General features: G+C 42.7%; 1 protein-coding gene across 2 annotated transcripts in view; it reads right to left on the bottom strand.

Annotated features, from left to right (window-relative positions):
* Nucleotides 1–16,815, bottom strand: part of LOC126475078 (2-oxoisovalerate dehydrogenase subunit beta, mitochondrial) — an 89,878-nt gene that overhangs the window by 15,970 nt on the left and 57,093 nt on the right. For both annotated transcript variants that reach the window (XM_050102639.1, XM_050102640.1), the window contains exons 5-6: nt 12,141–12,312; nt 3,625–3,770 (exon numbers count right to left, since the gene is read on the bottom strand). In XM_050102639.1, coding sequence (XP_049958596.1) covers nt 3,625–3,770; nt 12,141–12,312 — 318 coding nt within the window. The remainder of the gene's footprint in view (nt 1–3,624; nt 3,771–12,140; nt 12,313–16,815) is intronic.

The following is a 16,815-nucleotide window of genomic DNA, read 5'->3' as shown; positions in this document are numbered from 1 at the left end:
ACTATGTAGTAGCAATCAGTGTTGCTGTCTGCCACGCTGTGGATTGCCAGTTGAAATATGACCACCAACAAATGTTTGTTATTTAGAATTTACGATTTCTGGAAGGTTCTTAAAAACTGTTATGTCTGTCATACTTGCATAATCTGGAATATTCTGTGTTTGTATAAATAGCGGCAGTCTCTGTCCATGGCAGCACTCTCCATCTAGGAGGCAGTTCTCTTCTGTCTGTACACTGGCACTGATAATAAACGTACTTTCAGTGCTATGTGCTGTACTTTACTGGTGACCCTGCTTTCAGAGTGACCACTGCTTGGTGGAGGTGCTGAGTATTCATAACACCTACATCCCTGGGCTCCAATTAGGCAACACCCACTGTGGCACTAAATACAGAGAGCATAAAGTGATATTTTGACCCATGTGAACTGTAAGGGCAACAGCTTGCAAGTCAGTAACCAGGGATAGAGTACAAGAGTGTTGTCCACATTATTGACACACACAGTTAGCACTCCCTTGGGTGTCCCCAGTACGGTCATCCTATTGGTGGAGGGCATATCCCTGTAACACACTAGCACCGGTCTGTTTAAAATGTGTTTCTTGTGAACACAAGCACATGGGACATTCCTGGGCTACGAGTTTCAGTTCTCTCCACATGTGTGCTGTACCCACTGATGTTCCACTGTAGTATGAGAGGCCACTTTATTGGTGAGGTTCTTCTTTCACCCTTTTTCTCTGCTGGAGTGGGGATCATGTGACAGATGGAGGCTTAGTCTGGGAAGTAGACATTTTTCCCAGGCAGGCTTCACATTCCATTGTAGCCAAAACTGAAACTGTCATGTAGAATGAGATCTATATGACCTTACAATTTATGACCTGCTTTCTTCTTTGGTCAGCAATTTCCATTTGGTATGACTGCTAGATGAATATCTGTGGCAATGATAGTGCCAATGCTGGCCTGTTTACTAGAGTCTGCTTGTTGAGGTGCTGGAAAATCTATAAAGTCAGGAACTGTGGCCTTTCCTGATGTTATGGGGGAGCTATAGGCTTCATAATAAAGCACTGCCAGAGCAGCACTTACATATGCAGGTGTTAGTGGTAGCACTATGAACCTCTGTTGTGCAAAGGCATTGGCTTTCTGAGAGCTGAAGCACGTACAGGTCTCATTGTTTTATGGATATTTTTTGCCTTGCCTTATGGAATACGTTCTGTTGCTTTTATCTCCTGCATCTTCCATTCTTCAATGTAGACACTGCAGGGTACACTCCAGACACGAAGATCCACACAGCAATTAACACACTTCAGAGAAGATGAGCTAACAAATCCTTAGTGGGTTTATTACATTTACAGCAAGTGGCTTCTCTTTTACACTCTATATTGGTGCCCAAAACATTGATGTGTAAAACAGCACATTGGGCTGGGTATAGAAAGCCCTACATTCAAGCAAATGAATTTGGTCTTTATGTGCTCTGTAAGTGTTATTCTTCTGAAAATAACAATAAAGGTATTGGATTTTACCAATTTGACATCTTCCCTTTTCGCACATCAATCACACCAAGCTTTGGCCCAATCATCCTATAGATTTCTTTGCGAAAACCTGTTCCAGCTCACATGCCCACTGGCAGTCATAAGGCACAGGTGGACAGGCAAGCGACACACTGGCTGTAAAACTGCTAGGCCATAGTCTACACCATGCTACTTCACTGGTAGAGCACATGCAGAAAGGATTGGCCACATATCTCATGCACGTGCAGGATGCGTATAATTGGACCACCTGGCGAGACGCTTCTCTTAGCTGCATTTGCCCACAGGTGAGCTGATGGGTGCCAAGGAGTTCCCGCACCCTATGGGGCAGAGTTAGAACAGCTTTATCTATAATATCCCTGCATAACACAACATCTTTGCTATAGTTTAGGGTACCATGTAGCTCTGTTTCGATGGCATATTCTCTAGGTCATTTAGCTGTTTTGAGGTTTGTTGCTTGTTCAGAACTAGATGTTTCAACTAAAAGTGCTTCATTCCTCATTCATTTAGCAGATTAAAAAACATTCTTTTTTGCAGCAACTATATGCCAAAATATTTAAATAATTCCTATAAAATGGGGACTGGCAATATGAGCCCTGTCGTTGAGTTGGGCATTGATACACACCAGCAGTGCACCTATTCCGCTGGGAGGTAATTTGACTTAGTTCAAGGGTTGTAATTTGACTCAGTTCAAGGGTTTCACCTCAATCCCAGGAAAAGCTTTGGAAACAAGGGTCCACCGAGAGTCCCACTCGCTAGGATAGATAGAAACTGTCTGAAAAGGTTGTAAGGTGTCGCAGGGTACGTTGTGCTGAGAAATAACTGTCAAGAAAAAAAATTCAATATGTTGGGCTGTTTCTGAGCTAATTAGCATTAAGTTAGCCGATCAATACGTTGCGTGTACAAATTCAAATGGGCCACCAGATATAATTCGTATCAGATGTTCTCATAACGTAGATGGTTCGATCCTTACTACTGCCCCATTTCAATTTTTGTGTTGCTTTCTTGTTAGGTTTTAGGAGACCAATTGAAGAACAACATTTGGTGACACTGTTTCTGGCGAGCCACTTGATTTGCATGCGAAATGACTCAATTGGTTAACTTCAATGCTAATTACTAATAAATGGCACAATGCACCAAATTTTTTTCTTAACAGTTATTTCTCACCATAGTCTGCTCTGTTTTTCAAGCTGTTTCTGACCACATTGTATAACTGAGGTGCTGCAAGTGTCTCTAGAGATTGCCTACTAGTGACTGTTCAACCTTAACAGCCATGCAGCATACTTTGAGATTGAAGTAAGTTTTTTTAAGGTTCATACCATCCTCACAATCTGGGCGGCTAAGCCAAGTTCCCTGTTCATCATGACATACAACATTCCATCGCTGCATTGTATGGTGGTTGCAGAAGCTTGCCCAAAGCTTACAGTTACAGAGGACTGGCGGCGCTTAACACTTTGCAGCTCAGGAAACCTGTGTTCGTCAAGCTTATATTCAACAAACGAATGCTGAGCTCCCGGAGCTGCTCATAATTTAGAACAAGCTGGGAGTACATGTGGCTTTATCAAAAGTACCACAGATGCGGTGAGCATTACCCCCCCCCTCCCCACCCCCCTCACACACACACACACACACACACACACACACACACACACACACACAAGAATCCTTTAGTCATTTTTACTGGAAACTTCTGAAACAGCGCGTCGCTGCATGTCGAGGAGGAGGAGGAGGAGGAGGAGGAGGAATGCTGTGAGTTGTGCTGCACACACTGTAGGAAACCAGTTGGCATCACTGGTTGTTGAGCTGCGTGTTGCCAATTCAAATCCAACATCAGGAAATATTTGTTATTTGTTACTTGGTTATCAATTCTGGAAGATTCTCAACCTTTCTTATGTCTGTAATATTTGCAGATTCTGGAATATTCTATGTGTGCATAAGTAAGAGCACTTTCCATCCAGGAGGCAGCTCTGTTCTGCATGTATGTTGGTGTCCATAATGAATGTGCTTTCAGTGCTAAGTGTTGAACTTAACCGACAACCCTGATTTCAGATTTGTTCTCGCTTGTAGCTACAATGTGACAACATACGTTACTAATGAAGGACTTACCTTGCTTACTGTGTCCACATCCCAAGGAAGAATGGAAACTAAGTCAATGACTTCACAGTTCACATTCATTGTTTTCTTTGCTATTTCAGCTGTCTCCCTCAGAACATGTATCTGAGTACCCCATCCAATTAGAGTCACTGCATCCCCTGGAATGCAATAACCACAAATTCAAACTTTAATAATACTACACAAAACCATCAGTATATCAGTTACTAAGACAAAACATCTCATTCAGAACAATTGAAACATTGCCCCTGTTTTTCTTTCAGTTGATACTGAAACAGACAAAAATATGCTGGAAAATATGGACACTGTTTGGACCTTTTAAAGAGAATGCACAACTTTGTTACTGTACATGAAAAGTGGATTTAATACTTTGTGCTAGAAGTAAACAGCAAACAGCCGTTTTGTTGCTCTCCCCAAGTGAGACCCAGAATAAAGGGAGGAAACAGTGGAGCATGTTAACAAACTTCCTTTTATTTCATCTTCTCCTTCTTCCAAAGATGGGAGCCCCTCCATGCCTGCACTGTAATGGTGACCACAGCACTAGAATGGTGACTACGTCACTTCTGCAATGGGTTAGTATTTCAACTGATTGGTCACTGGATGTAGGTCTGTGATGTTCTATATACATCTGGTTCACATCACCCACTGATTCAAGCCAATCGAAAGATAGCAGATAGAAATGTTTGAAGGATAGTGGGTTAAGAGCAGAGAGGGAGAAGTGCCACGGCAAATAGCATGAGGAAAAAACCTCTGCTACAGTCAGGATGAGCAATAAGGGCAGTTGGTCAACTTGCTTGCCACCTGCGACAGATCATCCTGGTATCATGAAACTGCTTTTTACTATTGTCATTGCTCATGTTCGTCACAAAGATGTCAGTCAAATCATTGCGACAGAGCCATGCAGCATTATGGATATCTCTTGCTGAGCTCTTACCTGACTTTACTAAGCACAGCAGCAGACCCGGGTTGAATGCGGTGTCTTTTCTGGCATCACCCCTCTTTGGCTGAGCTAAGAGCTATGCCTCCACCTCCCCCTCCCCACCTCCAGCCCCTCCGCCCCATAGTGGTGGCAGAGCTTGACTGGTGTGACTTCGCTGTCTGCTGAGACATTCAGCTGCTACTTCTTCCTGTGTCACATATTCTGTGGGAAGTTGTCAGACGCTACAGGCAACTGTGTGATGTCCCACAGTATTTCACTGTGGACATCACTCGTCATGCCCTGTTGCCACCGATGGATTTTGGCCGCCATTTGAGCCTCCCGCAGTGGGGCGACTGTGGCAGCTGGTGTCTTCATAACTGGCTGGGCAGCAAAGATGAAGACACGCATCTCTTAGTTGGGAGTGCTCTCGCTCTCCTTCCACTCTATGGATGGAGTGGTGGTGGGGGAAGGCTCCCCTTCTGTTTTGCACTGTGTGTAAGTACTGCACACAGTTGCCAGCAGGTCACCTACATTCTGCACCCAGCGCATCTATGAAAGCAGCCCCCTCTCCCACTACAGCAGCTGTGAAGCTCGCAGTTACCCTTTCGGCAATTGCAAACAATGTGGTGAGCTTGTCGGACACAGGCAGTGCCTGCCGCCTTGCTACTTGCTACTGGTCCTCCCCACCACTGTTACTGGTGAGATATTCCAGCTGTTTGTGGTCAGTGGAAGGCACTGCTGTTGTTGACTTGTTTCTCAGTTGTGCTGTCTATCGAGTCCATAGGCTGCTGCCATTTTCCACTTCATCAGCATATCTTCTGCGCTGGAGCCATGGTCTCTTGTCTGAGACTTGCTTGTGGCCCAAGAAGGCCTGGCTGCCATGCCAGATGGCAACAAATGGCCCACTACAGCAGGTGTAATTCTGTGCTGTTTCTTTTCTTCTGTCACAGGTGTGGCCATTGTGCTCATGTGAGCACTTGACACACCTTAGTGCACTGTGACACTTCTTAGCCACATGGCCCTTACCTTGGCACAAGGATTGGGGTTTAGGACCCAGGTCTGGAGGGAAAACTTCTACTCTGATGAGGAAGCCCAGGAGCTTCCACAGCTTGAACATTTTGTCAGAGTTTCATGCTGTTTGAGCAATGATGGTAAACAGTGGTGGTCTCTTCTTAATTGTCTGGTTGTGTCTCTTGATTGCTACATCTTCAAAGCAAGCACATAGCAACCCTTTCTAGATTGGCTTTTCGCCGCAAATCCAAGGTAACTCCCAGAGGCATGTCTAGGTTGCCTTCTCTCACTGCGTTGGTGGCGGGTTGTTCTTAATGGATGGTGCCATGGTGCGAGCAGCCGCAACACTTGAATGTCATGAATTCCGACAAATCACTGCCTGCAGCTCGAGCACGGCATCTGAGTCAACAGATCACTGAATTCGAGCATGCAGCAGTCAACCATTTTGTCGTACAGCTCTATCCATCCTACACCTCTGCACTGGGTGTATGCAGAAGGGACATGTGTACAATCAGCTGTCTTCTTGTGTCAATCATTTTGAGGAGCACTACCGACAACTTGTTAACTGAGTCAGCTTTCCCTTATCTGGCCCCTTCCCTCCGCCCATACTTCAGTGCAAAAATGACAAATATTCCTTTCATCATAAGAATGACATTAACAACAAGTTTGTGAACACCACAGTGTGAGCATGCCTTCTCAGCTTAGCAGTGGAGTGTGGTACAGCTGTTGGTGCATTCACTATGGCTACTCAGACTGAACTCAACCTCAAACTTTATCAGCAGTTCTCCCAAGTCTATTGCACAGTTGAGTTTATATACTGCTCTTTGTGGTCAATGTTTCAGAAGACTGGTACATGAGATTTAGAAACTTGATCTATATCATAATCTTTGCCCAAAGGCAAAATATAGGTTTCAGTTTCTGCACAGAAATCAATGGGAAGTTTAAAACATAGCTTCAGTGATTCTTGTAATATGTCACACCTTCCCTGGATGTGACATACCACTTTCGGTTTAGGCGGCAGCAGTAGCAGTGGAGAGTATATAATGCATGTTGGAGGGGAGGCAGAAAACAGTGCAGTCATTACCATAATGTGGAAAGAGTGTGTGATTTATCCAAGTTCCAAAAGGGCATGATCATTAGCTTTCAGGCCAAAGATGGAAGCATTTCTAAAAAGGCTATGTTTTTAAACTGTTCGAGTGGCACTATGTTTCAAGTATACAATGCATGGCAAAACCAATGCTGAGCAACTGCGGTGCACTAATGCTGACTGCTGTTCATAGGTGAGATGAAGGTTGGAATTTGCACACCAATACCGCAACTGGTGGCCTTTCCAGATAACAGATGAATAATGGCGTGTACGGTGTGAGATGTATGAAACAGACACATTGCAACAATTGTCGGATGGGGACCAGGCCGGACGGCATTCCCTTGGTGACTTCTTCATTCTGGAAGGCACAATGAATCAACAGAAGTATGCATCTATCCTTGGGGATCATGTCCACCCCTACGTGAAGTTTGGTTTCCCTCAACACGATGGCACCTACCAGCAGGATGATGCGATATGCCACACAGCTCGCACTGTACATGTGTGCTTCGAAGAGCACCAGCATCAGTTAACTATAATCCCTTGGCTACCAAACTATCCAGATTCAAAACTAATCAAGAGTCTGTGGGACCACCTCAATCATGCTGTACGTGATGTGGATCCTGAACCAAGAAACCTAGCACAGCTGACCACAGCACTGGAGTCAGCATGGCTCCACATCCATGTTGGTACCTTCCAGAACCTCATTGACACTCTTCTTGCATGTCCCACAGCAGTCTGTGCTGCAGAAGGTCGTTATTCAGGCCTTTGACAGGTGGTCACATTAATGAGACTGGGCAGTGTATATTAGTGCAAAGTACATTAATTATTTTCCTGTTTAAAATTTTTATACCTTTGTTCAAAAACAAACAGATGAAGTTTGATTTGTGGGGCGCTCAACTGCGCTGTCATAAGAGCCTGTATAAAGTCCTAATTTTTTCCACAGTCCGATTTTTTTTTTCTTCGTAGTCCAATCTAGTCACTTGTCGTGAATGATGATGATGATGATGATGATGAAGACAACACAAACACCCAGCCCCGGGCAGAGAAAATATCCAACCTGGTTGGGAATTGAACCTGGGACCTCGTGAGCCAGAGGCAGAAACGCCAACCACTAGACCACGAGCAGTAGGGGGGGAGGGGGGGGGGGACCGGAGGGGGAAGAAAGAAACCATAGGCAGAGAATCTGAGAATATCGAGCAAGGTAACCAGAAAATTTATTCCTTCATCTTTATTGAGTGTGCACAGCTGTAGAATATGAACCAGTTTAAACTAAAAATAATGTATCCTTGTACCATTTCGAAAGAGAATGGATTATGAACCCTTTTTCTTCCAAGAACCTACGATCATCGGAATGATTTCCATGGCGTGTTGGGAAACTGGCTAACACTACATCTGAAAGATGATGATAAGACAGCACAATGGCTGTATGACTTACTACCACAGAGATAAGTGGAAGTATCTCAATCACAGCTTCCCACAGAGACGGTTAGAATGCAGAGGATGCACTAATGTAATGCCTGCCTAGATTTCCTGACTTAACCCACTGTGAGTTCTTCCTGTGGGACTTTCTGAAAGATATCTTGTCTATGCAACTATTTCCCACATATCTTGATCTTCACTTGTAGCTCGTGTGATTTACAACATGTCTAGCAGAATGGTGCCACAATAATGTTTATAAAATGTTGTATGTTTTCAATCTTCTCACAGATTTGCAAATATAAGGAGCAGTCAAGTGAAAATAAGACAGATGGAAAAAAGTAACTAAGCCATATACTATTTCAAAATTAACTGCCATACCTGTTAACACATTTATCTCACAAAGCAGTCAATGTCTTCATGGGAGAATGTTTGCAATTGCCTACAGAACCATAACTGTACCCAGGTGTGCTGTTCTTTGTCCAAAGTAAATTGACGGCCATGAAAGTCTTTCTTTGGGGCATCAAACATATGTGAATTACATGGGGAGAGATGTGGACTGTATGGAGGATGTGTATGGGCTTCCCAGACAAACTTCTGCAAGATGTGGGCCTGCCCACAAGTTGCCAAGGTTGTTTTGTCTACAATGGAGAAGTTTTGCTGGGAAGCCCTTACACATCCTCCAAGAAAGACATCTGTAACCATCGATTTGCATCAAACAAAGAGTATATTCTGTGATACCATCATCGTTCTGTAGGCAACCAAAAACATTTGTCAATGAAGGCACTGACTGTCTTCGCTCACAATGGGATAAATGTATCAACAGTTATGATGATTACTTTAGAGTTTACTTACATTTTTCCCAATTGTCTTGTTTCCATGAGACTGCTCCTTATAAATACACTCCTGGAAATTGAAATAAGAACACCGTGAATTCATTGTCCCAGGAAGGGAAAACTTTATTGACACATTCCTGGGGTCAGCTACATCACATGATCACACTGACAGAACCACAGGCACATAGACACAGGCAACAGAGCATGCACAATGTCGGCACTAGTACAGTGTATATCCACCTTTCGCAGCAATGCAGGCTGCTACTCTCCCATGGAGACGATCGTAGAGATGCTGGATGTAGTCCTGTGGAACGGCTTGCCATGCCATTTCCACCTGGCGCCTCAGTTGGACCAGCGTTCGTGCTGGACGTGCAGACCGCGTGAGACGACGCTTCATCCAGTCCCAAACATGCTCAATGGGGGACAGATCCGGAGATCTTGCTGGCCAGGGTAGTTGACTTACACCTTCTAGAGCACGTTGGGTGGCACGGGATACATGCGGACGTGCATTGTCCTGTTGGAACAGCAAGTTTCCTTGCCGGTCTAGGAATGGTAGAACGATGGGTTCGATGACGGTTTGGATGTACCGTGCACTATTCAGTGTCCCCTCGACGATCACCAGTGGTGTACGGCCAGTGTAGGAGATCGCTCCCCACACCATGATGCCGGGTGTTGGCCCTGTGTGCCTCGGTCGTATGCAGTCCTGATTGTGGCGCTCACCTGCACGGCGCCAAACACGCATACGACCATCATTGGCACCAAGGCAGAAGCGACTCTCATCGCTGAAGACGACACGTCTCCATTCGTCCCTCCATTCACGCCTGTCGCGACACCACTGGAGGCGGGCTGCACGATGTTGGGGCGTGAGCGGAAGACGGCCTAACGGTGTGCGGGACCGTAGCCCAGCTTCATGGAGACGGTTGCGAATGGTCCTCGCCGATACCCCAGGAGCAACAGTGTCCCTAATTTGCTGGGAAGTGGCGGTGCGGTCCCCTACGGCACTGCGTAGGATCCTACGGTCTTGGCGTGCATCCGTGCGTCGCTGCGGTCCGGTCCCAGGTCGACGGGCACGTGCACCTTCCGCCGACCACTGGCGACAACATCGATGTACTGTGGAGACCTCACGCCCCACGTGTTGAGCAATTCGGTGGTACGTCCACCCGGCCTCCCGCATGCCCACTATACGCCCTCGCTCAAAGTCCGTCAACTGCACATACGGTTCACGTCCACGCTGTCACGGCATGCTACCAGTGTTAAAGACTGCGATGGAGCTCCGTATGCCACGGCAAACTGGCTGACACTGAAGGCGGCGGTGCACAAATGCTGCGCAGCTAGCGCCATTCGACGGCCAACACCGCGGTTCCTGGTGTGTCCGCTGTGCCGTGCGTGTGATCATTGCTTGTACAGCCCTCTCGCAGTGTCCGGAGCAAGTATGGTGGGTCTGACACACCGGTGTCAATGTGTTCTTTTTTCCAGTTCCAGGAGTGTACAAGTACTGAAATTATGTAAGACACATTTATGGTAAAATATAACTTGTCACTTAGAGTGAAACTACGCTACGACAAATGGCACACAATCATGTAATTACTTCTGAAAGACGAGTTATTTATCAAGCAGCGGATGGCAAATGGGCTGTAGTGATGGTAACGAACTAATTCTGTAAACTTTTGTTATGTAGAGAGTAACAGATTAGAATGCCTTATGGCAACTGATTAATTCTTCCCATATTCATCTAGTGAGGAAAAAAATTGTATTTGAAGGAAGTATAATTGACTCTGACTGAAACTTTCAGACACATCCAGGTAAATTCCTTCTGTGAAACACGACTCATCCAACCAAACTGATTTCTTATGTTGCTCCATAATCCAGGTTTTATGACTTCCACAGCAAATTTTTCTGTTACAAACATTTGCAACACTGGTAAGTGATGTTGGAACTCCAGCTCGCCACGAAATTCCCTGCGTCTGGAGCTCTCTTTATGTTATTTTGGGGCTGAAAGGCTCGCAAGTGTGACATTCAGTTCTGCAGTGACTTTTGCAGTTGTTCTCTTCTTATTTTTCATCATGGTGTTCTTGAATGACCATCTGGCATGATTACACGAAACACAATTTCGTCCATGTTGTGACTTTGCAGATGATGTTTTTCCACTTTTTTGGGATATAGCATAAATCTTTGATACAGTGCCTCTTGAAATACCAAACACTTCGGCTACCTTGGCTACAGATGCACCTACCATACGAGCACCAACAATTTTCCTATGTTCGAATTCACTTAGCTCTGACATAATGCACTTGCAACTCCACAGAACACTTGCAACGGATTGAGGACACTGGACATGGGCCGTTCTTGGTCAAATACTACAGTGCAGCCTGCAGGCTTGGCTAGCACATTCATTTATGTCCAAGCATGCACTTCTCTGGTGTTTCCACATTTTTGTCCAACCCCTGTATGTATATGGTACCAAAATGATCATGGGAGATGCTTTATAATTAAAAGCAAAACATGACTGTTAAAAAATATTCTTCAACTGCAGTAATATTAAGACAGAAAACTCAGTAACAATTTATATTTTTAATTTCCTTGTATCACACACACGCATAATTTTTTTATACAACAACTAAAAGGAGATAAAGGAGATTACAAGATTAGATGCTGACATTTCCCTTTTGGGGAAAAAATGGTGTGCATAGGAGCTTGATATTGCACTCATTTCCAGAGTTAGTGAGGTACATGTTATGAAGCAGTTGTCAAACTCAGAAGTAATAAGTTTTCTTCTGCGGTAGAATGTTGCTGATTTTATGCTTGAATATAGATCTACAAATTTTGAGTAAATGTGATGAGGTTAAATTGCATTCAAGAGTTCACCAGACTGAATATATGTCTCGAGGCAATCCATTTGAAATTACATACCTTTATATACAAAATAAGCAATGATCAAAGTGAAATACAAATTGCAAATACTTTTACTGATCATTTCACAACTGCAATACCATCTTGAGCAGGAATCACTAAGTTTTACAATGATGAGCAGAAACTATCATTAGGTGTTACCTACACAGATAAACAAAATTTACCAAGATTATATGAAACGACAGTTTCTTAGAATACTGCTCTGTTTAGCAACTTAATTAGGCAATGTGATATGTAACACATCAATCACGAGAAAGTAAAGGATTAACTGAAAACATAATTAAATATGTGTCAACGATGACATATCATTCCCCATCCCCAAGTAACTAACCTTCCAACACAATATCTGCCTTCCCCAGAGGAAGCAGGTACTCATCAACTGGCACATCTTCAACTGCTGACCGATATAGCACCTTGGGTTCCAGAAAGATGCATGGATCATTGTCTCTTATGCAGGACGCCAACAAACCTTTAGCCTTCGCTGCTCCCCGTGGCACCACCACCTAGCAGAAAGAGAACGAAAGTGAAAAGAGAGAGAGAGAGAGAGAGAGAGAGAGAGAGAGAGAGAGAGAGAGAGAGAGACAGACAGACAGACAGACAGACAGAGCGAGCGAGCGAGAGATATAGATAGATATTCAGTCCACCCAATACCCACATAAGCAAGGAATTTGGATAGGGTAAGAAGTGAGAAGATATGCACAGGACATGACATGCCAGATTCTGTGATAACTTAAGTTCATTTCCTGTGTGCTCACACTCTACACATTATCAGAGGATAGATCAGTATTCTACGATGTGATACTGACATAATATGGACATGTCAATTAAACTAACTTTTTTGCTACACGATTAAACCTGACCTCAACATTTGAGTGGCAACCCATAGTAATAATAATAACAATAAGTAGAGCCTGCCTTTTATGTAATTACATATTCTGTTTCTTTATATGTAGTTATAAGAAAGACTAAAATTATGGTGAATTATACCGAAAGGATCCTTATTTCAAAGTTTTAAGTGACATATTTTGAGATATAATACATATTTCACACTATATTACATAATTTTTCATATTTTATTATTATTGTGGGTTTATTACAAATTTTATAAGTCCTATACATTTTCATTACATAGCAAAACAGGAAAAAAAAATTAAGTTTTATTATTGTGTTTCTCAGACTGTCGTCTATCCCATAACCTCAAATCTAAATTGCACCAGTCCAATACAGACAACAATGAATTGTTTTAAATGCTTTCCTTTCTTGCTCTCAACACTTCACAATGTGTGACAGTCATTATTCGCATGTACATTAACCATAGCTCCGATTGCGTTTTCGTTGTCATCAAACATGGATGTCTACTGACAGTGCTTTACCCACTGATGATGACAAAGTTCTCTGTCAAACTTGTCATAAACGTGTAGGATGTACAATGAAATTTGAAATTAAACAACATTTACAAAGCAATCTACATATTAGGAGTAAACAACGGAATTCTTCAAAGAAACAGATTCCACTTAACACAGTTGCAGGGGCAGCCTATATCATCTAACAGTGAATTTTACAAAGAACTGTGTTTTGTACTGGGCAGGGAACATACCCTGAAACAAACTTCGGGTATCTGAATTTAAACATTTCTTACAGAAATATTGCAACTGCAACATTCCTGATGAGTCCACTCTCATACAGAATTATCTAGATTCCTTCTATGCTGACATATTAGAAAACAATTGGGCTGACGTTGGCACATCACCTATATGGATTTCTGCTGATGTAACGATAGGCCATGTCATCACTAATCTAACTGTGAATGAGTTGGACTCTGAGGCTGCATCTAAATCCTATTTAATTTATTGTAAAACAAATTTGGAGGCGACAAATAGTACAATAATTGCTAGATTCATTAATCATGGACTTTCAGTACTATGATCAGATAGCATCAATGGACATAGGGTCATATTTATGTACACAGATTAGTTCCATACATGGTGAAAGCAAGGAAATCATTTAATACATTCTATCTGAACTTAATGCATGTTACAAGCATGGCTCATGCAGTCCAACGAGTGACAGGGAGAGTTAAACATCTATTCCCAGAAGATACATATCAGCAATGAAGGTTTTCTCGAAATGTCCTTTTCATGTAAAATGCTACAAGGAGCGACTATATGATGTACCTCTGCCTCCTGAGTCATTGACAAGAAGGTGCACAACATGGATTGAAACTGTGATTTTCTACCACAAGCACTTCGAAGCTGTGAAGTCAATGATGGAGAACACTACTTCTGATCCTGCACTGTCTGTGAGTGAATCCTTGTCAGCATTCAACAGTTCTGAAGCACTCAGTTCAGTTTCATATGTCAAAAGTCACTCCAGCTGGTTTACAGACACTATCAAGAAACTGGAGGCTTCAAGTATGCCTCTCCGAGAGACTGTGGGAATAACAGAAGATGCAGTTCAGGTCAGTGTTATTCCAGGTAAAGTGGGTAGTGTACAAAACCCACTGAGAATATTATTCCTAGCATAATCTCTCTGTACAAATACGCGCCATTGACTTCTTACAAAGTTGAGTGATCTTTCTCTACTTATAGAAATATACAGTGGAACCTTGCTTAACAAGCATCTCCTGTAACACACAATTTGCATAACGAACAAAACAAACTGTAAAAAAAGGACTCGTTTAATGAGTGATGAAAATTTAGTGTGATGTCACCAGCCATTCATGCACAGTGGGTGAAATGTTGAACAATATATTAGCAGCGGTACATGGAAAATGTCTTTAGTATGTACTGCAGTCTGGGTTTAGCGCTCTTCCTGCTACTGTCTTCATGCAGCTTGTGATCACAAAGTTTTCTAAACTTGTGTTCACACAATGTCTTTTTTTTATTGATCACAAAGTTTTCTAAACTTGTGTTCACACAATGTCTTTTTTTTTGTTTAGAAATGTCCCAAAAATAAAGCTGCAAGAAAACAACCACAAGAGAAAGAAAATGACATTAGGAATGAAACTTAAAATCATTGAAAATCATGAATGTGGTGTGAGTGTTGCTGATTTAGCATGCACAAACAATCTGTCTACATCAACTATTTGCACTACCCTTAAGAACAAGGACAAGGCTAAGGAGATAGATGCTTCAGAGAGAGTGACAAGAGTATCTAAACGACGGTTTCATATTCTGGACAATGTCGAGAGGTTGCTCCTTACAAATGAATAGTAATTGTAAGGTGACACTATTAACATCATTTGTGAGAAGGCAAGAATGATTTTCACTGACCTGGTTAAGAAGATGCCATAATCATCAGAGACCGAAGAGGTGTTTAAGGGAAGCTGTGGGTGGTTCAAGAAATTTAAGGAAGAACCAGCATCCACAGTGCTGTGAGGCACAGCAAAGCAGCCAGCTCTGACACAAAGGCAGCAGAAAACTTCATCAGCAACTTCAAGATGCTCGTAGATTCTGTGGGTTATCTGCCACAACAGGTTTTAATTGTGACGAGACAGGTCTATTCTGGAAAAAGATGTCGAAGCATACCTTTATAACAGCAGAGGAGAATGCATTGCTTGGTTACAAGCCAATGAAAGACCGTCTCACACTGCTATTCCGTGCCAATGCAAGTGGTAATTTGAAAATTATCAACTGCTGCTTGTTTACCATTCAGAAACTCTACAAGCCTTCAAGAAGTGTAAAGTACAGAAGATTTTTTTTGATTGGATCAATGAAGTACTTGGTTCTTTGGTGAGGAAATATTTGCTAGAGATGAATCTGCCACTCCATGACTTGCTTGTTATGGACAACGCTCCTGCCCATTCTTCAGGCCTACAAGACCACCTCCTTGAAGAATTTCAGAAATATCACTTCAACATTGTTGTCTGCATCAAGATGATCAAAAAGGGATGGGAAGGGATTACCAAGATAACTCTCACTTCTGCTTGGAAGAAGCTTTTGCTGGAGTGCGTTGTTGAATGTGACACTCAGGCATTTGAGTTAGTTAACTATGGAGCCCCTAGCCAACAAGATTGTGTCTTTGACAAAGAGCATGGGACTAGAAGTGGATAACAATGATATCAATGAGCTTGTGAAAGATCACAACCAAGAAATGATCACTGAAGAGCTTATGGAGTTACAGTGCATTTAACAGCAGAAGTTGTGGAGAGGTATTCTTCAGAGGAGGATGATGTGATAACAGCAAAGCAGAAATCTTCTGGTGCAATAAGAGAAATGCTGAACGCATGGAAATCAGTTGGACTGTACATTGAAAATCATCACTCTGATATAGCAGTGGCAATATGCGCTACAAATTTATTTGATGATAATGCTATGTTGCATTTTCGCCAAGCCTTGAATTGTTGGCAGAAACAAATGACTATAGATAGCTTCCTGGCCAAAAAGAATTAGTTGTGTATCGTGAATAATAAATAAAGTACATAATACTGTACATATAATTTTCTTTGAATAAATGGCATGAACAGGATAAAACTTCTAGCACTTTTTCTGCATGGAGCACATTACTGTATTTTATATTAATTTATATAGTATAAATTGTTTCACTTAACAAATGTTTCACACTACGAGTAAGATTCTGGGACAAATTATACAAGGTTGTACTGTACTAGCGGACAAAGACCATGTATGGTAACAGAACATTTGGAAAAGTACAAGGTGCACAACTTTGCTTCCGCCGTTTGCCGATAGGTGGCGACAACGATGAGTAGCGGTCGAAAGAAACAGATAGCAGACGTCAGGCAGTTAGCTTGGACCTCAGTCAACATAAGCTCATTCAAACATTAGTCGATTTGTCTCTGCATCATGAACTTGTTTTGGATTGAAAATGTCAGTTTACGAGCCTAATTCTCGTCATTTGCGGGAGGTGTTACTGTTTTATTTCAATATGAAGAAAACAGCGGCTGAGTCTCATCGAATGCTCTACAGTACGTATGGTAAGGACGCTATTAGTGAGACTGTGTCTCAAGTGGTTTCAATGCTTCAAGAACGGTGATTTTTAACTTCGTA

Source organism: Schistocerca serialis, chromosome 4 (assembly GCF_023864345.2).
Source record: "Schistocerca serialis cubense isolate TAMUIC-IGC-003099 chromosome 4, iqSchSeri2.2, whole genome shotgun sequence".
Taxonomy (NCBI): Eukaryota; Metazoa; Arthropoda; class Insecta; order Orthoptera; family Acrididae; genus Schistocerca; species Schistocerca serialis.
This window is presented reverse-complemented; position numbering and strand designations above follow the sequence as displayed.